Genomic DNA, 23,644 nt, shown 5'->3' with positions numbered 1-23,644 from the left:
TTTGAAAACTTACTAAGGAAATGGCTGTAACAGAGAAAATTTGTCCAGCTCAACAGAAACTTAGAAGGATACTATTTTAGTCTACAATGATCCAAGTTAAAATTTTACTAACATGTCAAATTTACTAAATAAATTTTTAGTTCCCTAGCTATGTATCTGAAAATATAACATCGTAAAACTCTGGAAAATCATTCACATAAAGCAAAAAACTCAGTCATATTATCACTGTATTAAAAGTATTTATTATATAAAAACATGAGAATGGAGAAAATTCAAGTTATCCACGAGATATGAAATTGAGTGAATTTGATTTTAAAAGGAGAAAGACTCAACTAGTTAATACATAAAAGCTACAAGTTTATATGTAGACAACTAGCTTGCTTCAAAGTCACCCAGCAAAGTGAAAAAACTCAGTTTGACCCATGCAAGGTGAACACTGCAGATGCAGGCAGCACAACACTGGCAAAAACTTTAGGCTAGAATGCAAATGATGAGTGCATCACCCAGCTCATATATGAGCCCCCGTTTGTTTATTTCTAAAGAGAAAATGATAACAAGGCTATTTTAAAAGTAAATTATTGAATGTTCAGCTATGCCATAAAATTTAACCTATTTTGAGTCATTTTTATTAGACATTTACCACTAATTGAGTAAAGACACATTAGAGATACGAGTTAGGAAGGATTCTTGAACAGATTTGAAGCAAGTCCAATTTACATGAACCTGATTTTATTTAAGAACCACATTCTTAGCACTTATGCATTTAACAATATTTACTGAGTGCCTGTATTAAGCACTCAGCATACTTAGCAAAACAGACTAAGTCTACAGAGTGCATATTCTAGTAAAGGGTTATTACTTAAATATCTTTCTGATGCTAAGTCTAATCCACCCATTAAAGATTCAGATAATGGATGAAAAAGGATCAGGCAAAAAAGAATAATTTCCTAACAGCAAGATATTTTCTGCAGGGGCAAAAATAGGTCCCAAGTTGAAGGGGAAGCTTGACAAATGAGAAAATGAGGGTGAATACACTTGATCCAACTTTTTAAAGATTACCAAGTCATCCTTTACTTGCCTAGTAGGTTGTGTTCATTTTTCAGCATTTTTGTTGAAGGGTTTCAGCTATCATTGCTTTATTTTTAAAGACAATAAAACTACAGTAAGCAAAAGGTCTGTGAAACATACCATCAGCATCATCTGATTCTTCGTCATCATCGTCTTCATCTTTAGACTTCCTCTTAGAAGAGGAGCGACACCTGAGAACATCCTGTGAGGACAAACGATGGAAGTAACCTCTAGAGAAGAGTTCATTTTCATCCTCTTCCTCTTCTTCTTCATCAATCTCAAAGGTGGGTTCTAGTCTTGGCATTGGCCTTTCAGAGTCAGAGTCTTCAAAAGGTTCATCTAATACCTCTGTAGTCTCCGATATAGTTTCTGTGACCACACTGCTATTATGGTGTTTGCGCTTTCGGACTCTCCTTCTTCGGTGAAGAATTGGTTTCTATATAAAAGAGAAAGTATTTTATTTACAGTAATGAACACTATCATTTTTATTAACAACATGGTGAATAGGTTTAAACCTAAGAAAATTAGCACATATCAAACGAGGATGCTGTTTGCCAAAAGACATTTTAAATATTATTTCAAAATACTATAGTAAGATACTATACATAATGTATCATAGACACAAAGATGTTGGATAACTGAACACAACTTTGTAAAAGAATAGGCAGGTATGCCCAAAGAGCAGATATTATAATTTCCTTATTAACAGTTCAGTTAAATTAAACATCCTAGGGAGTTAACTATTTCAACACGGAAATGACACATAAGCTAGGCCCTTAACTTCTCTTTCCTCAAGAGAAAAAAAGGAATAAAACACTTTGTCTAATAACTGTCTGTAAAACTGTATACGATTTTCATGACCTATCCATAAAGTTATATGGGAATGCAGAAACAGGAAGCCGACATGTATGTACTTGATGTTAGTGAAGCATTTCAAAAGTAAAATAAATCTGTTATTGGAACTTGGCACATTAGGCACAATTGTGTACTAGGGTTGATCTAAATCACTACTCTAAATCACACAATAGACAGCACAAAACAAAGATGACATACCAGAAATGATCTAATCTGATCCCCTCATTCTATAGAGGTCAGAAAGGTTATAGGACTTGTTTAAGGTCACACGTTCAGTCAGTATAGAAATGGTTGTAAAATATAGTCTCTGACTCCAAGCCAAGTGAATTTCTTCAAGAACTTCCAAGTACTTTGTATATGATCTCACTGCCTATTGTAATATTCCTTTTTTACACAAGAATAGAGCATAATTTTATTTTATAACTAGGCAATCTAAGCATAGGATGGCAAAGATATAGTCTTCATTGTCGCTAATGAATAACAGAGTTAGCCAAGAGTTCAATTTTCCTCTACTTCAACTCTGCTAGTCCTTCTAGTTGAAAATATAACTTTCAAACTAGGTTAAACATGGCTCTGCTCTTTGGAGAAATTAACTGATTCTAGGATTGGGTATGAAATATACAAGATGAACCTGGAACATCTTGTAGTACCAGAAAGTAAAGAAGTGCTCAAAACAAACAAACGAAAAATCACAATAATGAGGGCATGTATGCTAAAGGGACAGGAGCAAAACTGAAAGGGCTCCTAATGGCCAAAGTTGGAAGGATTTGAACAATAAATTAAATAAAGGACTAGTATTGGATTATAACCAAAGTATAAAGTAAATATCTACGAGTCCATACCGACATAAATGCTTGAATAAATAAATAAATAAATAAATATCCATTGTATGTCCCAAGCAGAATTCTAAATAAACATAAATATTCTGCATTTAAGGAGGAGAGTATAACTCTTCAAATGTTAAGTGTGGGCTGTGGACAGTGATGTCCTTCCAAAGAGTACAGTATGGAAAGGAGTAACTTTACAGTGGAATAACCTGAGAAACACAACCTCAAGCGAAGTGATGGGGGTTAATATCAATAGTGAAAAGTCATATCAATACTAAATACTCTTGCATTTGGTATATAGATATATGCTGATAGATACCCTTTACACGATGTGCTGAGGATGGCACTTTACCTCTGTGGTCTTCTTCTCAAAAAACATTACCCCATCTAATATCACAAGGGACATTCTCAAAACTTTTAAAGTAATTGAAAACAAGGAGTCTAAGAAACTATTATATTACAACCAAGAGGAGCCCAAGGAGACATGACTACTAAATATAATGTGGTATGATGGATGGGATCCTGGAACAGAAAAAGGACATTAGGGAGAACTGAGGAAATATGAATAAAGTATGGACTCTAGTTAATAATGTATCAATATATTGGTTCACTATTTGTGGCAAATGTACCATACTAACCTAAGAGGTTAATAAAAAGGGAAACTGGATGTGGGGAATACAGGAACTCTCTGTACTTTCTTTGTAATAAGTCTATAAATCTAAAACTGTTCTAAAATTAAGAGCTTATATTTTTTTTATAAATAGCCCTACCTCTTTTTTAAGGGTCTGCCAAAGAAAGGAACGATTTCATTGCTTTGGGTGAAAGCTGTCACCCCGCTACTTCAAGGTGGCTCATCCAGAAAGCTAAGATACTTCAGTCTGGCTAGCTTGAAGCAAGGCTGCAAGTTCACTCCATAGCCTGGGACAGTTCCAATACACAGTTTCACAGAATTCACCATCATCATCACACAGCATTTATTAACAAACTGGCTATCACTCAAACTTTGAACGATGATGAAATATAGTTTAGAAAATATTTTTAAAACAAGGCTAAGTGAAACCGCTGGAGGAGTGAAGAGGAGAGAGCGAGTGCAGGGCAAACAGTACCACTCAAAATAAGACGAATGGCTTCACTCTAAGCACCACTTTCCATGGAACTGTGTAATACTTTCCTGTCCTTTTCTACTATGAACAATTCTCATCTGTACACACTTTTAAAATGTTTTTAAAATCCCTAAAAGTCATGATTTAAACATCAAGCCAGCACACTGAAATACAGTCTGTCAGCTCTTAAATAAGCTTATAACTTCTAAGTTAATTCCCACGAACCAAAGAAATCATATACAAATTTCAAATGTTCACTAGGAACAGTATACTGAGGCTTAAAGTCGAAAAAATAACATGGTAAAATAATTTCTATACTTACTCTTTCAGCACTCTAGGACAGAACAAAAGTATACAATGAGCTGCAATTGGAGGAAGAAAAGACTACATCAAAGAAATGCTTTACCTTTCGCTTCAGTGTGGGCTTTGTAAGAACTGGTGGTGAGTTAGATCGAGGACTGTCTGGCTCCTCTTCCTCCTCACTGCTCTCACTGAAGCCCCTGAGGAGAGCCCTGTCGCCATCACTATAGCGACGGGGCAATCTATCATTGCCATCTGGTAACCTACACTTCAGAGCCTCGGGGCTTTTCTTTAGCTGTCCTCGCCATAGGTCAACCCCCTCACTCAGTCTTCTTTTGGGAGTATCTGGCTTCCCATCCAGGTTTGGCTGCTCCTGACAGGCTGACAACTGTTCCTCACTTTCAGTGTATTGTTCCTGGGAGGTTTCTGATTTTTCCTCACATTCTCCATATTGTTCCTGAGGAGTTGATGTCTCTTCCAAGAGCAGTTTAGAATCTTTATCACCAAAACGTTCCTGGGTTTTTCTGTTCTTCCTCCCCCAGCGGCCTCTCCGAGATGGCTGATTATTTGCAGGAAGACTATCACGGGGAAGGACTTGTTTGTTCAAACGTGTAGAACTGGCCGGTGCCATAACTTCTGGTTTCTTTTCACTTTCTATTGAAGAATAAGAATTTTGTTCTTTGTTTTCCCGAGATGCAGACTTTCCCACCTGATTTTAGAAAATAAAATCATGCTGGTTAATTTTTCAGTCTTACTTGGTTATATCACCTATTCTAACATTTTAAATACTAAGAAAACAGAGCTCTAAAAAAAAATTTTTATTTAACAGCTAACATGACTATTTCGTATGTGTCAGAAACTATTTTAAATGCTGTATAGATATTCATTTAATCTTCACAACAATTTTATAAAGTATTATAATTATATGCCCATTTTACACATGAGGTAACTGAAGCACAAAAGGTTTAAGTAACTTGCCCCAGGTCATGCAATAGCAAATGAAGAAGCTGGGATATAAATCCAGGCAGTCTGACCCAAGAGCTAGTGCCCTTAGCCATTATGCAATACCATCTTCAATAAAGAAAGTGAATATTATTGTTCTTATACATGTTAAATGAGATAGTTTATTAAATTTCTCAGAAACAAAAATTTATCAACAGAGAGGAAGAAATGGGCTCTGGGGCATGTGCAAGAGAAAGGGGTATTTGAAAATAATAAAAGAAAATTTATATAATTATTTTGATTTATTTTTATTCTGAATATTTAATTTCATTTTGAAAATTAAACAGGGGCATGAAACTATGTTTATCAGAGGACAGATTTTTAAATGATAAAAATACTGCTTAAACAAAAGGTCTGTATCACATGAAGAAAAATACTGAAAACTATATAATATAGTACAGTCTCTCTCTTTAATGGCTTGAACCCTTTAATGGCTATAAAGCCATTTGTGTATCTACTGAACTATTTAGCACTCTTAGAAAACATACACGTTTACATTATTCCTTAATGATTTAAGGAAAAATGTATCTTCATTTCATTTTTAACAATGGTCAGATTTAGATTCAATTCAAATTCCTCAGTTATTACACAGCTTAAAGTTTAGCTGCTTACTGGTAGCTGGTAAGAAATATTTAGTCACAAGTAACACATTATAACAAATTTGAAGGTCTGCTAGTGATCCAAGGCTTAAAACTGTACAAATAAGTAAACAAAACCCAGTGTTCTGAAATGTCTACTATTAAAATAAACTCTGAAATTTTAATGTGAATTTTCTGTATTGGTTTAAGATGTCATGATATATTTCAGAAACACTCATGTCCTTACACTTGTCTCTAAGTCCCTTTCCTGGCACTGCAGCTCTTCATTTTCTCCTTCCTCAGCCTCCTCTTCTTCCTCCTCTGAGACAACAGAATTGGAGACTATGACAGGAGTCCAGCGCAAACATTCTGGATCTACATCTACAGGTCGCAAATTCAGCTGAAGCTTTGCCATGTGATCCTGAATAAGTTTTTCCCGGCGGATAATCACAAATCTGGAACCAGAGAAAAGTTTATAGCAATCAACGATGTACAAGGAGTACCTAACAATGAATATGGAGCTATAAGCCCCAGAAAATCCTGGAGATGATGATAAATGCTTCAAAAATAACAAGCCTAGGAGGATGAAATACAGAAACATGCCATCACATGAGATAGCTATGAAACATGAAGTTAGATAAATACTTCACACTTGACTATAGCAGTGGATGAAGTTATATTAACCATTTATTGTCTCATACTTCCCACCTCTGGAATTTCTGCTACTTTCCTGCATTCTATATCCGACTTTCCATACTTCTAGCTCAAATGCCTCTTTTCTTTGTGACCTTTTCCCAACCACTCAAGATAAGGATGAGCGCTTCCTTTTGACCTATATTTCATTTTGCACCACGTATATGGAAATAAAGCATGGGTATATTTTACTTGACATTGTTTCTAGGGTTGAATAAGCTTCCAATACTAGCAAATAAGACTCAGTAGCTTAGGTTCAAGGTTAGGAGGAAGACCACAAAAAAGACAGTTAAAAAAATATACACGGTCAACAGTACCAAATATCAGAAAGGAAAATGACGTCTAAGAATCACCAAGTGTCCCATTTATATAGTTTATTTATGGTCTTCCATCAATAATTTGGCTGCCTGACCCAAAAACTTCCACCGTCCTTCAAAGGTACACAAAGGGATGTGATACTCACTGGTCACTACGGAAGTCCAGCATCCTTAGGTGGTGGAGTGTGGAAGTAATGTCTTGAGGGCAGATTCCAGTCAACTTACTTAACTTTTTAATGCTGATTTGCTTGTCATTTTGGTGATAAAGGCACTCCAATATTACACTTTTCCAATAAGCCATGTAGGAAAGACGACCTAGATCGGATAATGGTTTCTCTGGAGACCCTGCTTGGCCTTCACGCTTTGATAACAAATAACCTAAAGAAACCCCCAAAACACAAATATGTCAGAGAGCTGAAAATAGGCTAATTCACCAAAACCATAATCCTCTCTTCCACAACCAATCTAAGTATTGTAGGCAATAATAATTTCAAAGGTAAATTTCTTCAAGAAAGAAAACAAAATTGCAAAATTAATTGAAAACAAATTTGCAGGAAGATAACATAATTTGTATACATGGAACATAAGGTTAGTATTACCTTGTCTATAGTTAATATAAATTATTGTTAAAATATTCAAAGTGTTAAAAATCAGGACTTTCTATTAAGAGGCTGCATTAAGATTAAGGCAATAATGTTTTTTATTTTTAATATACTATGGTAGAAAACCACCCTTGCATGTTTTACTTGGACCACTAGATGGCAACAGTTATACCTGAATTGAATAACACAAAAGAATGCCTTAGTGTTTATGTAATCTTATCTATTAAGATTGTGGTTGCTCTTTGAATTAAAAAAAAAAAAAAAAAAAAAAAAAAAGATTGTGGTTCTTCTGTGAGCGAATTAGATGACAATTTCTCACTTCAACCAAAGCTCTCCTCACATTTCCCGATCACCACCCTAATGCTTGGTAAGCATGTCGGTGTCACTGAGAGTGTATGATGGTATTACTACTTGTCTTCTTGTCTAGTGTATGACGCTCAAGAACAGGAAAAGAAAGGCATAAATTCTAAGGGAAAGTTTTGAAAATGGAGATGGCAGAAGAAATGTTGTTTTTAGTCATTAAAGAAAACAAAAGAAATCCAAGAATGGTAACATGGGAAAATATACATTAGGAATAGTAAATGAAAAAAATATACTGTAACTATACAAACTGATCTTTGTATATCTCAAAAAAAAAAAAAAAAGACTAATCAGCATAATATTTTCCTCTAACTATGTCACTTAATGGCATAACATGTCCAGTTATGAGTACTATTTCAAAACAATATATTGATATTAAAGGAAAGAATCAGAGTTTTACCCTCTTCTAGTAATCCAAAAAGACTAAGACGATGTATATATTCACTAATGGTACATATTTCCAAGGTTAGAAATATTGTCTAAGGCCAAGTAGAATAATATTCACAGGTCTATGTGAGAATTAACTTGTTAATATTAGCAATATAATCATCTGATATTTAGAAGGATTGCCTGTATCAAAATCCTTGGTTTAAACCACTGTTTCTGCATATATTCTTTTAAATAGTATTATTATTTTTAGCAATATCTGAGAAAATACTCCCTCAAATGTCACTATTTTATAATCAATATAAAATCTATTGCAAACATACATTTACTTTCTAAGCAGGATTATCAATGTGTAAAACAAAATGCAAGTTCCACAATGACCTTTTTAGAACCATTAGGTTTCAATATTTAACTCAGATTAAATTATTTACTGTATCGTTTACTTTTTAAGATTTTTAAAGGAGCACTGCATATTTTTAACCACTAGGTAGAGCCTGTAACTAAAAAACGATGTACACATTGTGGGTAACAAAAATAGGGCAGGTGCTGTACTTATTAGTACTAATTTAAGTGGTTATACAATGTTTTTAGTTTTATTGTTAGTTGGAATTACTACATAAAACTAAGTTCCATTGTAAACTGACAGCTGCAATTTAAACTGACAGTTGCAATTTAAAGGTATTTGCTATAGATCACATAGAAGTTGTTATTCAATATTGGCTATTTAAAAACTAATGTCCAACCAAGAGAAAAAAAAATCATGACTTTAAAGTTCCATACAGCAGTACGACAACCAGTAAATAATCTTCAAATCTTTAAAATACTATTAATATATAGTCCATAGTAAGAGATGAGAAATTATGTTATAATCCTTACTGAAATCGATGAGAAACCTGCCATAGCCCTTACGCTGGTATTGGGGAAGAATCATTATACAGGAAACGTTGTATTTCTGTTGGCAGTGCTTTTCCTGGTGGAGAAAATAGAAGCCAAGTTTTAAAACAACAGGCTGGTAAGACTGAACAGTAATGCTAATTATTAAGAAACAAAGACTAACAGTCAAAACCACAGCCCTGGTCCTTTGGGACTGATGATGTACATCAAGAAAAAAAACGCCCCACTGGGAGATAGGACAATGTTAAGTCACTGTCATTACCAACAAAGCAACTATCCCCGGAGAGTAAAATTATAAAATAAAAGATGCCATCCAACACCACCTGCAACTCAAAAACAGTATGTCAATGCCTAAGATGAGCAGAGGAATCAGAGTCCCAATTTGTGAAGCTACAAATGATGAGTCAATGTGGCAACTCCAGATGTGGGAAGAGTCATCGGCAACTATTTCAAAGTTTCTGTTATTTCCTTCTTTGGTCCTACATAGGCAGCCCCACCTCCCTATAAACTGTATCTAACTTTATAAAAACTAGTCCCACAGTGTTGGGTACAAATACATTTTTGTAAACAAGGCAATATATTTTAAATTATACTTAACTACTGAAATAGCCTAGTAACAGAATGTTTATAAAGCTAATGCTTATAAAACTTTCCACTTAACTATTTTATGCACTTAGACTTTACCATGAGCTTGCGCAAATGAAAGGACACCTTTTATGTTGTTTGATGATGAAAGACAACCTTTTTTTCTCCCCAAGAGAATGTAAGATTAAAGGAGAAAAATATCCTTTAATAAAAATGGCTTCTTATTCTAATTTTTATGCCTAAAATTCAAATTAGGAAGAGAAGATTTAAATTGAGAAAGAACTCAAGAGACGTAATGACTGTGTTTATTTCACAAGTTCTATCTATTACCACCATGGGAACAGAAGTCATTTAAAAACTTTTCCTCTTGAGGATAACAAGCAGTTCATGTTCCTAGGAGAGTATATATAGTCTGTTGCATGTTACTAGGCATCTTCTAGCACTTGATATGTTTCTGAATGTTCTATTTTCCTTTCTAAAAAATCTAGATGGCAGGGCGGCTGGATGGCTCAGTTGGTTAGAGCACGAGCTCTCAACAACAAGGTGGCAGGTTCAATTCCCGCATGGGATGGTAGGCTGCGCCCCCTGCAACTAAAGATTGAAAACGGCGACTGGACTTGGAGCTGAGCTGTGCCCTCCACAACTAGACTGAAGGACAATGACTTGACTTGGAGCTGATGGGCCCTAGAAAAACACACTGTCCCCCAATATTCCCTGATTTATTAAAAAACAAACAAACAAACAAAAAACTAGATGGTACTCAGAAGGTGCTGTACCCAGTAGTGCCTCCTGGTGAGAACCAGCAAAAATTGTTTCAGATTTACATATGAATTCAAAACAACTTGTAGCTGCTATACTTACTTTAGAAAAGTAGCCAACAAGGTGGCAGCCCTTGACATCATTCTGTGTTAGTACATAAAAAAGAAATGGCTCCACATCATAATAGAGTGTTTTGTGGTCAAGAAACAACTTTGCCAAGAGACACAGGTTCTGACAATAAATGGTACTCACATTCCCATCAACCTAGAGGAAAATAACAGAACAAAATGGTCAGCAGAGTTTCTCTTAGTTCAGAATAAAACACATCAGTTACAAGCACCTCTGAGTATCCACAGTCCAGTGATCAGAACACACTGGAACCTGGATGTTATCCTTTGAAATGGCAGAATCGCAGTACCTGGTGTTTAAAGAAAACAAAATATATGTAATACTGTGTTCAACAAAGCATGAATAACTAGTCAAGGAGGTCATGGCCATTTCAAAAAATAGCACTTTTTGTTTTTATAATAAGATTGAATGCAGGAATCCTTCAGATGGCAAGCTGATCTGATTCATTTTTGAAAGTATTTAATATAATAAAAGATCTAAATACTGCTTCTAAAATACATTTGTAAATAAAACGAGGTATGACTATAATCTAATCTGTGCCAGCAGCCAGAAGCAATGTAGTCTAACTGCCATGATTTACCTCCAAATAAAGCTACCTGAGAGAGTATGAGCTATTGTCAGGAGCACCAGGCAGGTTTCCTAGGTAACAACCTGGCAAATGAGATATTCCTTGGACTCAGGTTGCCCAAGATCAGGAGCAGTAGGCTAGTTACTCCTGACACCCCTGTGTTCTTGGAGTTGCTGGAGCTCGCTCTTTTATGCCAATGGATGCCCACAATAGACCTCAAGACATTGACATTTCAAGACCAAAACATCTTCAACAATTTATGTAATTTAATACTACTTCTTTTAAAACACACACCAATACGTGCTTAAGTGAGAAGCATTTTGCTCTTGGGTATTCTGAAACAGTACTGTATACCACATCCTTTCCCCTCCCCTCCCAAGGTGAAGAGCTCCTCTATTCCACAACTAAAATACTTAGGGAAGATCAAGGAAGGGACAGACTGAGTAGATCCAGACAATGTGAAATTCTATCATCATTCTAGTAATGTAAATTCTAGTAATTAACACAACTGAACACATGGCAGGTACTCCATTAATACTTAGCAATCAAACCACAGAACTGAAGATCAAGAAATTGAAAACCACTACTAACAACAGAAGAATCACATACATAGCATAAGTCATATCATGATGAAGTCAGGAAAATATATGAAGATTTACTACAGTTAAATATACCTCTTCAAAATATTCCTTTAAATAGAGCAATAGAAATCTTTCAATTTAAACTCCATAGTTCATAGATTCTAAGACACAATTTAATCACCTCTAAACATGTAAAATCAGTTGGCATTTACAATCAAATAGAGTCCTTAAATCATATTAGCAGTACTTTTTCCTTCTTAGTGGTACATAAAATAAGATGTAATTAATGTCTTTGATTTAATGAAATACAGAATAATTTATTCTGAGATCAACCTTATGAACTTGGTACCATCTGTATTGGCCTAATTCTGCTTCTCATATAGGAGAACTATATACTATATGAGTGAACAACAGTAAAATAACATTTCCAAAAGAAAAAAGAAATCAAGTTGCACAATTAGATACAGAATAGGTGGCACTATATTTGAAATGTACAGGACGATAATACTACACATCTACTTTACCTCAAAGACAGATATGTTATTCTTTCTGTAAATCTCATTGGCAGGAGGATGGAACCAACCACATTTCTTCATGTGCTGCTGTAGAATAGTTCTACTTTTCATATATTTTAGACAGAATTCACAAAGATACAATTTCGGCAGCCTGTAAAAAATAATTAAATAAAAAAGGCAGGGCTTTATACTTTACAAGACTTTAAACATTCTCAATTCTTTTTTGACTCTCCTTACTACACAGGTAAAAAGGTAGACAATGTATCATTCTCCCATTAATCAAATGAAAGAAAGAAAAAAAACTAAAGATAAAACTAATTTGGATAACAGTATCCAACTAATTAACAGCAATAGGGAAAGGGTGAGAAATCAAGATACCCAATTCCATGTTCTCCCTATTAGATTTATACCTGTTAGACTAATACTTTACAGTCTTTTTTCAAGTTACCCATTTTGATAGATACAAAAATCTCACATTCTCTCCTCGATAACTTCCAATAAGTAGAAAATAGTCTACCTTTAGAACACACCAATAAGTGAAGAAGCTTTTGTCAAGATATTCTTTCTTCCTTTATTTGATCATTCATTCATTAACATCAGAAAATAAACACTTGCTGAATACTTACTGTGTATCAGGCCCTGTGCTAGGTATACTAAGTACAGAGTTCTGAGTGAAATGAACATATAGTATTATAAAAGCAGATTTTTGTATATCTTTTTAAGTATAAAGTTATAATATTGAATATGTTTTTTCCAAGTTAGGACTTACTACAATGTACCTCCTTCCTTCCACTCCTGAAATTCTGGCTTTCACTCTGGTTAAATATCCCATTAAATTCTGGAACTCAAAAGTCTAATATTCAACAAGTGAAATAAAAGTTCAAATTATTCTTCCAGATATTCTGTTATTAATTCATATTTATTCAACAGTCTTGCTCTTTTAGCAGTAGTTTAACAGTTCTTCCTTTTTATGAGGAATTAGGCAATAAAGTTAAATGATTATATGAATTCATAAAGTAATGGAAGGAACATAACCTAAACTAAAAACCAGTGGCTTGTATTCCTATTTTAGTCTGAATCCAGAAGACCATATGGCTCTTCTATTATGAAACACGTACCCGTGCACCGTCAGCACAGAGGCTTCCCTGCAACCTGAACTGTGTCCAGAACTAGTCCCTTGGTCATCTGGGATCTGATACTATATTAAAAACCGCATATGCAAAAATACTGGATGATATGATGATAAAAAAATAATCCGAATAAATTACTGTGTCTTCTCTCATATAAATAAGTACTGAAACTGAATTTTTTAAAAAACTCATTAATTTAGTTGCTATCGTTTAGATAGCTTTGCTTTAAAAAGATTACCCTGGAATTAAAGAAAAAGTAGATTAAATACAAAAATGTTTGATTTGTTAAAATGTGAAGACCATGCTATTTTTTTCAAGTTCTACTTCAGAAGCATGTTTAGAAGCATAATTATTTATCTGAAAACAGCTAACATTCAACTAAAGCTTCTTCCAAGGTGTGTTTCTGGAACACTAGTCCTGTATGCACTAAGTGTTTCATGCTAAAATAAGGGTGGGAAAGGGCATGTGATTTTTTTCTTCCCCTTCTCCCTTAGGGATTCACAATGGGCATTAATTCTTCCTATACAATCTCACATCTTATTTTTAAACTGCTATTCAGTACACTAAAAGCTTCCAACGAACTGCTGTGGTATAATATTTCTAAATGTCTACAATATATAATACTGTTTTCCAAAATCTCTACTATTAGCCAAACCGAAACAACCTGATATTATACCATTAGTACAATAGTTATTCCAAAATAAAGTACTAAGTGAAACAAATAATGACTGACATTATAAATTAAAATCAAGAAGCAAGAGCCAAGAACATGGAAAAGAAAGGTTTCCTAGGCTACTTTGTTTATTTCCTTTGCATGTTGCCTTGAACCCCACTACCCAGAGAAGGAATGACAGGAGGAGGATAAAAAGCTTTTTCCTTCTTTACCATCAGAACTGAAAAATCTCAGAATGAAACGGCCCCAACTGTAAACTTCATCATCTAATGTGGGCACTAGATTAGATGCATTAACTGAGTCTCAAAGGTGGTCCACTAATGCCAGGCTGTCTTCCTGAATATCTGGATTTTAAGTAATTTCTTCTTAAAAGGAAGTTAATGTAAATGTTATTAATGGCACCCTCCCCAACTATTCTATTTGCCTTTATTTGCATGTGCTAAATTCTCAACCAGCAATTTTACCTTGTTGCAACACGGAAATACAGAAGAATCCTTGAGTATTTTACTTTGAGAGCTAAATATTAAAACTAAATATTCCCTCCATTGTGAATCTGAGAAACCTAAACAAAATTCTGTACTTTTTGAAATAGACATATATCTAAAATATTTAAATATTTAATATATTTAAAATATATTTTAAAAATGTATTTGAAATAGAGACAGTGAGAGACAGAGAATAGCAAGATATATAGCATTTTATTGACAAAAGAAAAAAACTTCAGCGAATCTTATTATATGAAAAATAATACAGTAAAAGCAAACATCAAGACCTATTAAAACTTGATTCCAATTCATTCTTGCTGAAAACATTTAAAAAGCCTCTTTATTATAACCAAGCCCACTGGGATGACATTGCTAGTCTAAAGGGAATCATCTGATAAAAATTCCTGAAAAAACAATTTTTTTTTTCTGGTAACAGTACAAATGACTGTAGTTTTCTCATTGAAAAAAAATACGTTGTCTAGAAAGACCTTTAGATCACATGAAACAAAGTAAAATTACAAATACTCCTAGCCCTAACAGATCCTGCTGGGCGCTGCTTTCCGTCATCTTCTTCCTGACAGCTAGGACTTGACTGTCAAATAGACGTTAAGGTCACTCTGATCTACTGCATCATGGGGTGTGGCCTCCACACGTGAAGTTTATTTGAAAGTCACCCACTATATGGACACCTCGCCTGTGAAGTCAGGACTGGGCTGCAGCTATGTGTGCTTTGGAAACTTTGCTTCCCTTACTTCTACAGCGATGCAAATATTCTTCCCAGGAATTCATTCTTTGCTTCTGAACATTGCCCAAGATAGTAGCAGTTTGTATGGCCTTCAAAATAGGTCAACTTGTAGTAAAATTTTAATACAATAATAAAAATGACAACGAATATTATTTAAATCAAAGCTAATGGTACATCCCAGGTAAGATCCATCTAGACACAGATGCTATACAGAGTAATGCAAAGCACAGCTGTTAAAGGTTATGGCTATGTGGTAAGAGAAAAAAGTGGGATTAAATCCTGATTCTGCCATTTTAAACCGTATGGTCTTGAATAAGTTTGCTGTGCCCTGGTATGTTAAAGAAAGATAGTAATATCTACCTCCCAGAGTTAATCCAGAAATGTTTAGTCCAGCACCAAGCTCAATAAATGGTAACTACAGTTGCTGTTATTTATGATTAGTACTATGAACATTTTTATTCTCCTTTCATCCATTTTGCTTCATCATTTAATGGTCATCCAAAAACTTGAAGGATTTTGTTTTTCAGTAATTGGGGCTATACATAATCTGTGCATCAAATCAAGTCAGGAACAGGATCAAACGGTTGAGGAAACTTCCTAAGCTACTCAATTATATGGGAATCTGCAGTGTTAGGATCTCAATATGATCTCATAGCAAGGAGGTTATTATGAAGCTAAACTCTACACAGCTGAGGATGGTCACAGTTAGTCTTGCCTTCAGCCCATCTCGTCATGTTTTTAACGGCAGAGTAGGGCTCTCTAAGAACCTGTCTGCCATGTGCGACAGCATCACATGGTCCTGTTGGAGAAATTTAGGGTTAAAACTCTGGTTTATACTCTTCAATGTCTGAGACTTAACCATACTGTTCCAAATAAAGTAGTACTATTGTTTCATTGTTCTTTTTTTTTTTAAGTGAGGTATGCAAGACTACTTAATACAGTAATATAATGCACATCTAAATATCTGATACTATGTGAGAAAATGCATAATCCCACTTCCCAAAAGATTTTTCCTCTTGTGATCTTTCCTTTCTTTGTTTGCTCCAATTGTCCTGTTTTTACATGCTTTGGCAATTGGAATTTTTAAAAAAGTGTTTAAAATCTTTTATAATAAAAAAATAGTTGAGAAGTAATTTAACACAGAATAAACAGTCATTAATAAAGTAAGGATATAGATTATTTGGAAAACACAAGATCTCTAAACGTTTTACTGAACACAAATTTAAAAGAACTCAGAAGTAAAACAAGCCAAAACTCATTTAAATAGATATGTGTAGTTTTTTTATGTAACTAAGAATTATGAATACACAGACAGAAAAAAAGTCGCAATTATTAAAGAACTTATTAAATTATAGAATTATTTTCTGATGAAAAATTCAGGGAAACCTCCACAATGGATAAGAAAATGTATAGAAAACATCTAAAATTGTACTTAAAGTTGATGAGTTTTATAGCTGCCGTCCTATTGCTGCTTTCTATTATGATTCCTATTATATTTTTAAATTTTTTTGCTAGCAATGTTTTTTCCTTCACTGATAACCAATTCCCTCAAACTTGATTAAAAAATCGGGTTCCAGTGACAATCATCAGAACAAAATGCAACATTTTTAATGAAGCCTTTGAATAGCTTAAAGACAAGAGCTTTATGGTTCCATTCTTATCATTCTCTTGAAAAGTAAGTGCTGAGGCTGACTATTTCCATTTGAGTCAATTGATTTCATCTCCTCTCCCTGCACAGAAGAGACAGGGTGCCTGTGATTTCAATCTATCTGTACTACAATCCTTGGAACAGTTGATACATACACTGAAAAAACTTTCTTTTCTACGTTGAGCACTCTTGTAATATGCATAGCTTGCAATGAGCTCACTAAAAAAAAAAAGTAATATTTTAAATTTGACGAAGAAATTAACTCCTTGGCATATTTCCTCTTGGTCACATATTATCTTGGCTATCCAGAACTCCTGAAGAGTAAACTTCTTTGAATATCTGAGTTCTATAGGTAGTTGAGGAACTTCCTGACCTCTTCTAACATGTTATTTTATAAATATAAAGCATATAAATATAATCTTTTAATAAACTCAGATTGTTATTCCATGATATAAATAGAATGCTGCTTCAAACACCTACCACAGAGTTTAGGGCTAATGGACCCTATTATACATGGCTCTCAACTGCTGTTTCATGAGCTTGTGTTAGTTTCTTAGAGTTTTGCTTTCTCTTCTTTGTCACTGAAGTCTATGTCTGTAATAATATTCTCACTCCTATTTTTCTACTTCTGCTAGACTTGGAAACCAGGCAAGCAAGTTATTAATTTATATGAAAAGAAAAAGTGAAAAAATCCTGAGTTTTAGTTTTTTTTAACAAATATACTGGCCTATTCCCAACTTTCTGGAAATAAACCATGTTAAAGCACTCAGTATACTGTGAAGCACTAAATGAATTAATGCTATAATTGTTTTTGCTAGTATTGTGGACAAGCAGTACTACCAGATGAGTACCATGAACATGTGTTTAACCCCCAAGAGCACCGTCACTTACTCTTCCTTACAGTACCCGCTAAATGGCAAACTGTGGCAGAAGTTTAAAGAGAGCTTTAATGTGACTACTATACTTCAACTGATAAACCAACGTTCATTTTTTTGACCAAATCTCATTTTTCAACTCTTTTAATTTAAACTCTAATAAAAACTGACATTATGAGCACTTACCATTTCCTAAGTGATTTACATGTTTTAACCCATGTAATGTTTTCAACAAACCATATGAGGTCAGTACTATGACTATTATCCCCATTTTATAAATGAAGAAACTGAGGTACAGAGTTGTTGGGTAACTTCTAAGTTATACAGCTTATAAATGTTAGGTCAAGTCATGAAACCAATTTGGCTTCACTAAGCACACTGCCTCAATCCCAAAAGCTGATGAGTGATCAATTTTTATATCTGGAAACCCAGGTTATTTGTATGTAATTTTATACCATTTGTCCAATTATTCCTGGGAAAACAAACCTTTCATTAAGTTTCCTAATTAAACAAATTTAGATAAATGGCTACTCAATGAAACTTTGTATTTATTTATAGGTAAATATAAGAATCTCTCTCTCAATTCTTAGTGTGATGTATGATGGCAAATTTGTCTTAAAGAAAAAAATCATTCCCTTTTCATTCTGACCATGTGTTTGTTGGTTTTCACATTTTAAATATCAGCTTTTGAATAGGTTACAGAAAAAAAAAAATCTAAAGCCAACTGGAATTTTAAGAATGCTGCTATCATGAACATTTACAAGCCACTAGTTTCCTCAAATGTAAAAAGACGAAACGGACTAAAACATCGCTAAGACCCCTTCTAGTGTTGGAGTTCTATGAATTTAAAAACAGAAGGTAGAGGGTCTCTCAAAACATACCTTGAGTATTCTTGAGGATATGGGGAAGAGTACCAGGTGTGAATTTCATACTTCCCAAACTCAATGACAGAGGGACAGCGAACTTGTGGATCAGGGGGACCAGTCACTCCAACTTTCTGTGTAGGTAAAAAATACATTACAAAAGTTAGCTAAATTCACAATGGAATACTATTCTGCCATAAGAAAAGATGAAATAGTATAATTTGCAATAACATGGATGGATTTTGAGATTAGAATGCTAAGCAAAGTAGGTCAGACAGAAAAAGTAGAGAACCATGTGATATCACTGATATGTGGTATATAAAACTGAAAACAACAAAAGAACAAGACAAATGATGTAACAAAAACTCATAGACACAGACAATAGTTCAGAGGTTACCAGAGTAACCACTAAGGGGGGAGGGGAGTGGTTGATGAGAGTAAAGGGGATCCAATATATAGTGATGGAAAGAGAACTGACTCTGGGTGGGGAACACACAATGCGATATAGAGATGATGTAATACAGAATTGTACACCTGAAATCTATGTAACTTTACTAACAATTGTTACCCCAATAAACTTTTAAAAAGTTAGCTAAATTAAGTATACTTAGATAACAAAAGAAACAAAACAATCTGAATCTAAATGTCATCTCAGGATTCCACAAGAGAACAAAGAAAAGCCAGAAACAAGCTAACAGTTTTGAAATAAGCTGTATTATTCCTTAAATAGAGCACCCAAATGAAGAACAAAAATGCTAATAAATCTCTTAGAACCAAATATACTTTGTGTCAGTGGGTAGTCCATATTTAATAATACTGCAAATATTTTCCTCAACTAAACTCATGCCCTTAATGACTTAATTACTAAAGAGAAACTGCAGGTATTTGGGAATGTAAGATAAAGAATAATTTTTAACAAGTGGGAGGAGGAGTGTTGCACACTTGGCTCAACTGACAACTGCCCTACTGAACATGAGAGCACATACAGAAAAGAAGGATTTTCTGGTTGGGGAAAGCAGATATATAAGAACAATATAAAAAGAATATGGCAAAACAGATATTAAAAGTCTTCAATTCCTTCTATATTGCCCCTAAAATTCCCTTCATTAGTAGCTGTTCACAGATTTGACCAAAGAAAAAAAATACTGCCATATACATACTGTTATTCCTTGTTTATAATGAAAACAATCTCTATGCCCTCATCCCTGCAATAATCTGAATAACTACATTATCTAAAAAAGAGTAACTTGCAAAGCCTATATGACTTCCACACCAGCAATTCCAATATAAGCCGTTGCTAAGCACTACAAGGATCAGGTTTTAAAACCTAAATTGAAGAGCAATTTGATTTGCTCTGCACCCAATAGAGGAACATAGTTATATATACATACACATAAATGTGTGCATATTATGTATATAATATATATATGTATATTTATCATGGATACTCTATAAAAATTTAACTGATTTAAGAAAACGACAGAGCTAGAATTTTAGCCTAATCAAACCCAAGTAGTAGTAAGTCTTCATCAAAATAACTACCAAAATTATCCAACTTTATGCCTTAAAAAGCACTGAAAGATTATTAAAAGTCCCTCATTAAAGCCGCAGACACACACACACACACACACACACACACACACACACACACAAATGCGCGCACACGCACCTCTTCTACAAAACTAAAAATATCAGAGATTTTTTATTCACCTTTTTTATAGAAACTCATTTAAGGAAGAAGCTTCTTCACCACAACTCATCTGAGCACTATCCCTGGTCTTTCTAACCATTTCCTTTTATAAAAAGCCAAGGGACTTATCTCAGGTTTCATACTGGAACATAGCCAGGTGAAACCTCAACCTCTTAGAAACCTCGAAACAAAAGACAAACAACTAATAGTTGGATAAATTGTGTAATGACACCAAGGACTATGGGGCTCTCCCAAATATAAAAATCATAAGGAATTATACAAGAGAGGGTTAAAATAAGATTTTTTTTTCATTTCTCAAAACCAAAATAGAGCTTTGTAGAAGATTTTAAAAACACTGTTCTGTAGACTACATTCCATAATCAAGTATTCTAATTCATAAAGTAGCATATTTTAACCTATCTTCACAGTTCAAAATAACACGAACAATAGTATAGAAAATATCAAAATAATATCAGAAACCAACTCTAATTTCCTGAGCCAAAGATCAAACAGGAAGCACAAAAGCTGAAAACATGCACCTGCGGTGGCACTGCCTGTAGTTTGACAGCCCTCCCATCAGTGGTCCATCGCTCTTCCAGGTGGATGCCCGACGTGAAACTGGATACCCAGTTCCAGTAGAGTTGTTTGCACATCACCGCAACTAAGAGAGGCTGCGGAAAACGACTCGCGGGCGATCTCCCCACTGCCTCACCCACCCTCACCTTTGTGCACTCTGGCACACACGCTCACACCCACCTCTCTCCTCCACCACCTCCAACTCCCTTGTGAAAGCCTCCTGAGCCAGTGTGTTGCCAGTTTACTAAGGTTTAGGAGTTAACAAAGGCTCTACACAGTGAGGAAGCAAAGGCTACAGCTAAGCCACTCATTAACCCCGTCCTTGCCAAAGTCAAATTGTCAACCTGAATTCCAAAGTCGCCTTTGCTAGGCCATTTTATTTTTAAGTTTCAGCCAAAATACTCTTGCATTAAACATGCAACTTTCCAAGGCAGCAGATATTTGATATAATCAAGAGCACAAAATATTTTTTAAAACTATTAATGCAAGTTCTGCCACTTTGTACCCTCCTTCTAATTTGAATATGCCAGAATCTTTAAAAGATCACATATAAATGGATTTTTTAATCTAAGAAAGTTGGGGGAGGGCACTAAACACACTAGTAATTGGGCTAAACCAAAAGATAACTTTAAATATGCCTATTCTAGATCATAGAACTTTTACCACCAGGAATTTATGAGCTCAGCATTAGTCTTCCGTTAAATGACTTACCCAATTCCAATTCCCAATATGCAGAAGCCACTGTTGCAGAGCCCCAAGCCCAGATCTGGTACAAATGTGAAAACCACAACCGATGTACATACAGCCCTGCTCCTCTCCCTCTGCCCTCCCTTGGACGGTTCCCTCAAACCTTCCTTTTCCATTCCCTATGGGGGATGACATTTTGAGGTGGGAGTGGAGGGTAGGACTGCACCCTTATTATCAGTATGAGAATGCGAAATGTGGGGAGAAGTGGTGTCTTTCTGGGTATTTGAACCTTTCCCATAGACAGACTATTTTATTAAAAAATAATTCCATTCATTTGGGATTAAAAGTTCCATGATGAAAGAGACATGTAAGAACAATTTACATGCTCCAAAATGGAGAGAGCATGAACTTAAGGAATAAAGAGACTCGGCATTGGTGGAGCACCCACTGGTCCAGCCTTGTACTGTATCTCATTTAATCCCTACAATCTGGTCCTCAAAGTAGGAAACAACAGTCCCACTTTATACATGGGGAAGGGGGCGCGGGGACAGAAGGCTTGGAAAGGTTAGGAGGCAATACACTCCAGGACCGGTACATTAAGAATGAAGCATAAAGACAGAAAAGGACAAAATGGGGAGAGGTGAGATAGAAAATGTGGGTAGCCCTCCACTAATTAATGTTCTGAATTCCAAAGTTTGTGCTAATTTTCTTTGAACTGGAACTTGGTTTTCCAAAGAAATGAACCTACAAGTCCACAGACTCTTCTCCCCAACTCTTGGATGGGACAGAATGTGTTTTAGAACCCTGGATTTTTCTGATGTTAGAAAGGCATTACACTACAAATATGTATCTTAAATCAACAACTCCTGTAGGATTTGGCACAACATTCCATAATCAGACATCATTAATATTTCTTTAACAAACCATATGAATATTCACATTTAATAAATAAAGAATATGTAGAGTCTCAAGTCAGTTCAGTTGTTTTGTCAACAACTGGATTTAGTTAAGTGAGATCTTGCTGTAAAATGAGTTATATTTTTTTTTCATTCTCCAAAGAAGATACACAAATGACCAATAAGCACATGAAAAGATGCTCAATATCACTCGTCATTAGGGAAATGCAAATGCAGACTACTACAATGAGATACCACTTCACACTCATTACGATAGCTACTATCAAGAAACAGAACAAAATAAAAAACAGAAAACAACAAGTGTTGGCAAAGATGTGAAAAAACTGGAACCTTTGTGCATTGCTGGTGGAAATGTAAAATGGTGCAGCCACTGTGGAAAACAGTATAGCAGTCCCTCAAAAAATTAAACACAGAATTACCATATGAACCAGCAATTTCACTTCTGGATATATAAAATAATTGAAAGCAGGAACCCAAACAGGTATTTGTCCAATAGCCAGAAGGTGGAAACAGCCCAAGTGTCCACTGACAGATGAATGGGTAAACAAGATGTGGTAAATACATACAGTAGAATATTATTTAGCCTTAAAAAGGACGGGAATTCTGACACATGCTACAACATAGATGAACCCTGAAGACATTATGCTAAGTAAAACAAGCCAGACACAAAAGAACAAATACTGTATGATTCCACTTACATGAGATCTACCTAGAGTAGTTAAATTCATAGAGACAGAATGCAGAATGGTGGTTGCCAGGGACTGAGAGAGCAAGAAATGGGAGTTGATGTTTAATTATCCCAGGACTCCTCAAAGCTCTTGTCTTCTCTTTCTAGTCTCATTCCTTTAAATACCACCAACTTGCTGACAAGTCCTAAATTTAAATTTTCAGTACAGACTTGCCTGTTTTTTGAATTCCAGACACGTATGTCCTATTATCTACTTGATATTTCCTCTCTTGAATGTCTTAAAGGAATGTCAAGTTTAACAGTCCAAAATCCAAATCCTGATCTTCTTCTCCCCAACCCTGGCCTCCTCTATCCTCCTCCATCTCAGTAAATGGTGGCTCCCTCCTCCACCTGTGCTCTGCGTCAGTCATCCTTGACTCCTTGTTTTCATAACCATCCAATCCAACACATATCCCAATGGGTCTGCCTCCAAAACATAAATAAGAATTCCAATTTCACCACTACTACTATAATCCGAACCACCGTTATCTCTTACTTGGATAAC

The 23,644-nt window shown here is 34.9% G+C and overlaps 1 protein-coding gene across 3 annotated transcripts in view; it reads right to left on the bottom strand.

Annotated features, from left to right (window-relative positions):
• The window catches only part of KAT6A (lysine acetyltransferase 6A), a 94,007-nt gene that overhangs the window by 3,084 nt on the left and 67,279 nt on the right, over positions 1-23,644 (bottom strand). For all 3 annotated transcript variants that reach the window (XM_019742058.2, XM_074329599.1, XM_074329598.1), the window contains 8 exons: positions 18,561-18,676; positions 12,133-12,274; positions 10,433-10,594; positions 8,969-9,062; positions 6,890-7,121; positions 5,981-6,188; positions 4,260-4,862; positions 1,189-1,504 (listed from right to left, as the gene is read on the bottom strand). In XM_019742058.2, coding sequence (XP_019597617.2) covers positions 1,189-1,504; positions 4,260-4,862; positions 5,981-6,188; positions 6,890-7,121; positions 8,969-9,062; positions 10,433-10,594; positions 12,133-12,274; positions 18,561-18,676 — 1,873 coding nt within the window. The remainder of the gene's footprint in view (positions 1-1,188; positions 1,505-4,259; positions 4,863-5,980; positions 6,189-6,889; positions 7,122-8,968; positions 9,063-10,432; positions 10,595-12,132; positions 12,275-18,560; positions 18,677-23,644) is intronic.

This window comes from Rhinolophus sinicus, linkage group LG04 (genome assembly GCF_036562045.2).
Source record: "Rhinolophus sinicus isolate RSC01 linkage group LG04, ASM3656204v1, whole genome shotgun sequence".
NCBI classification, from domain to species: Eukaryota; Metazoa; Chordata; class Mammalia; order Chiroptera; family Rhinolophidae; genus Rhinolophus; species Rhinolophus sinicus.
Note: the sequence above shows the minus strand (reverse complement) of the source record. Positions and strands in the feature narration are given on the sequence as shown.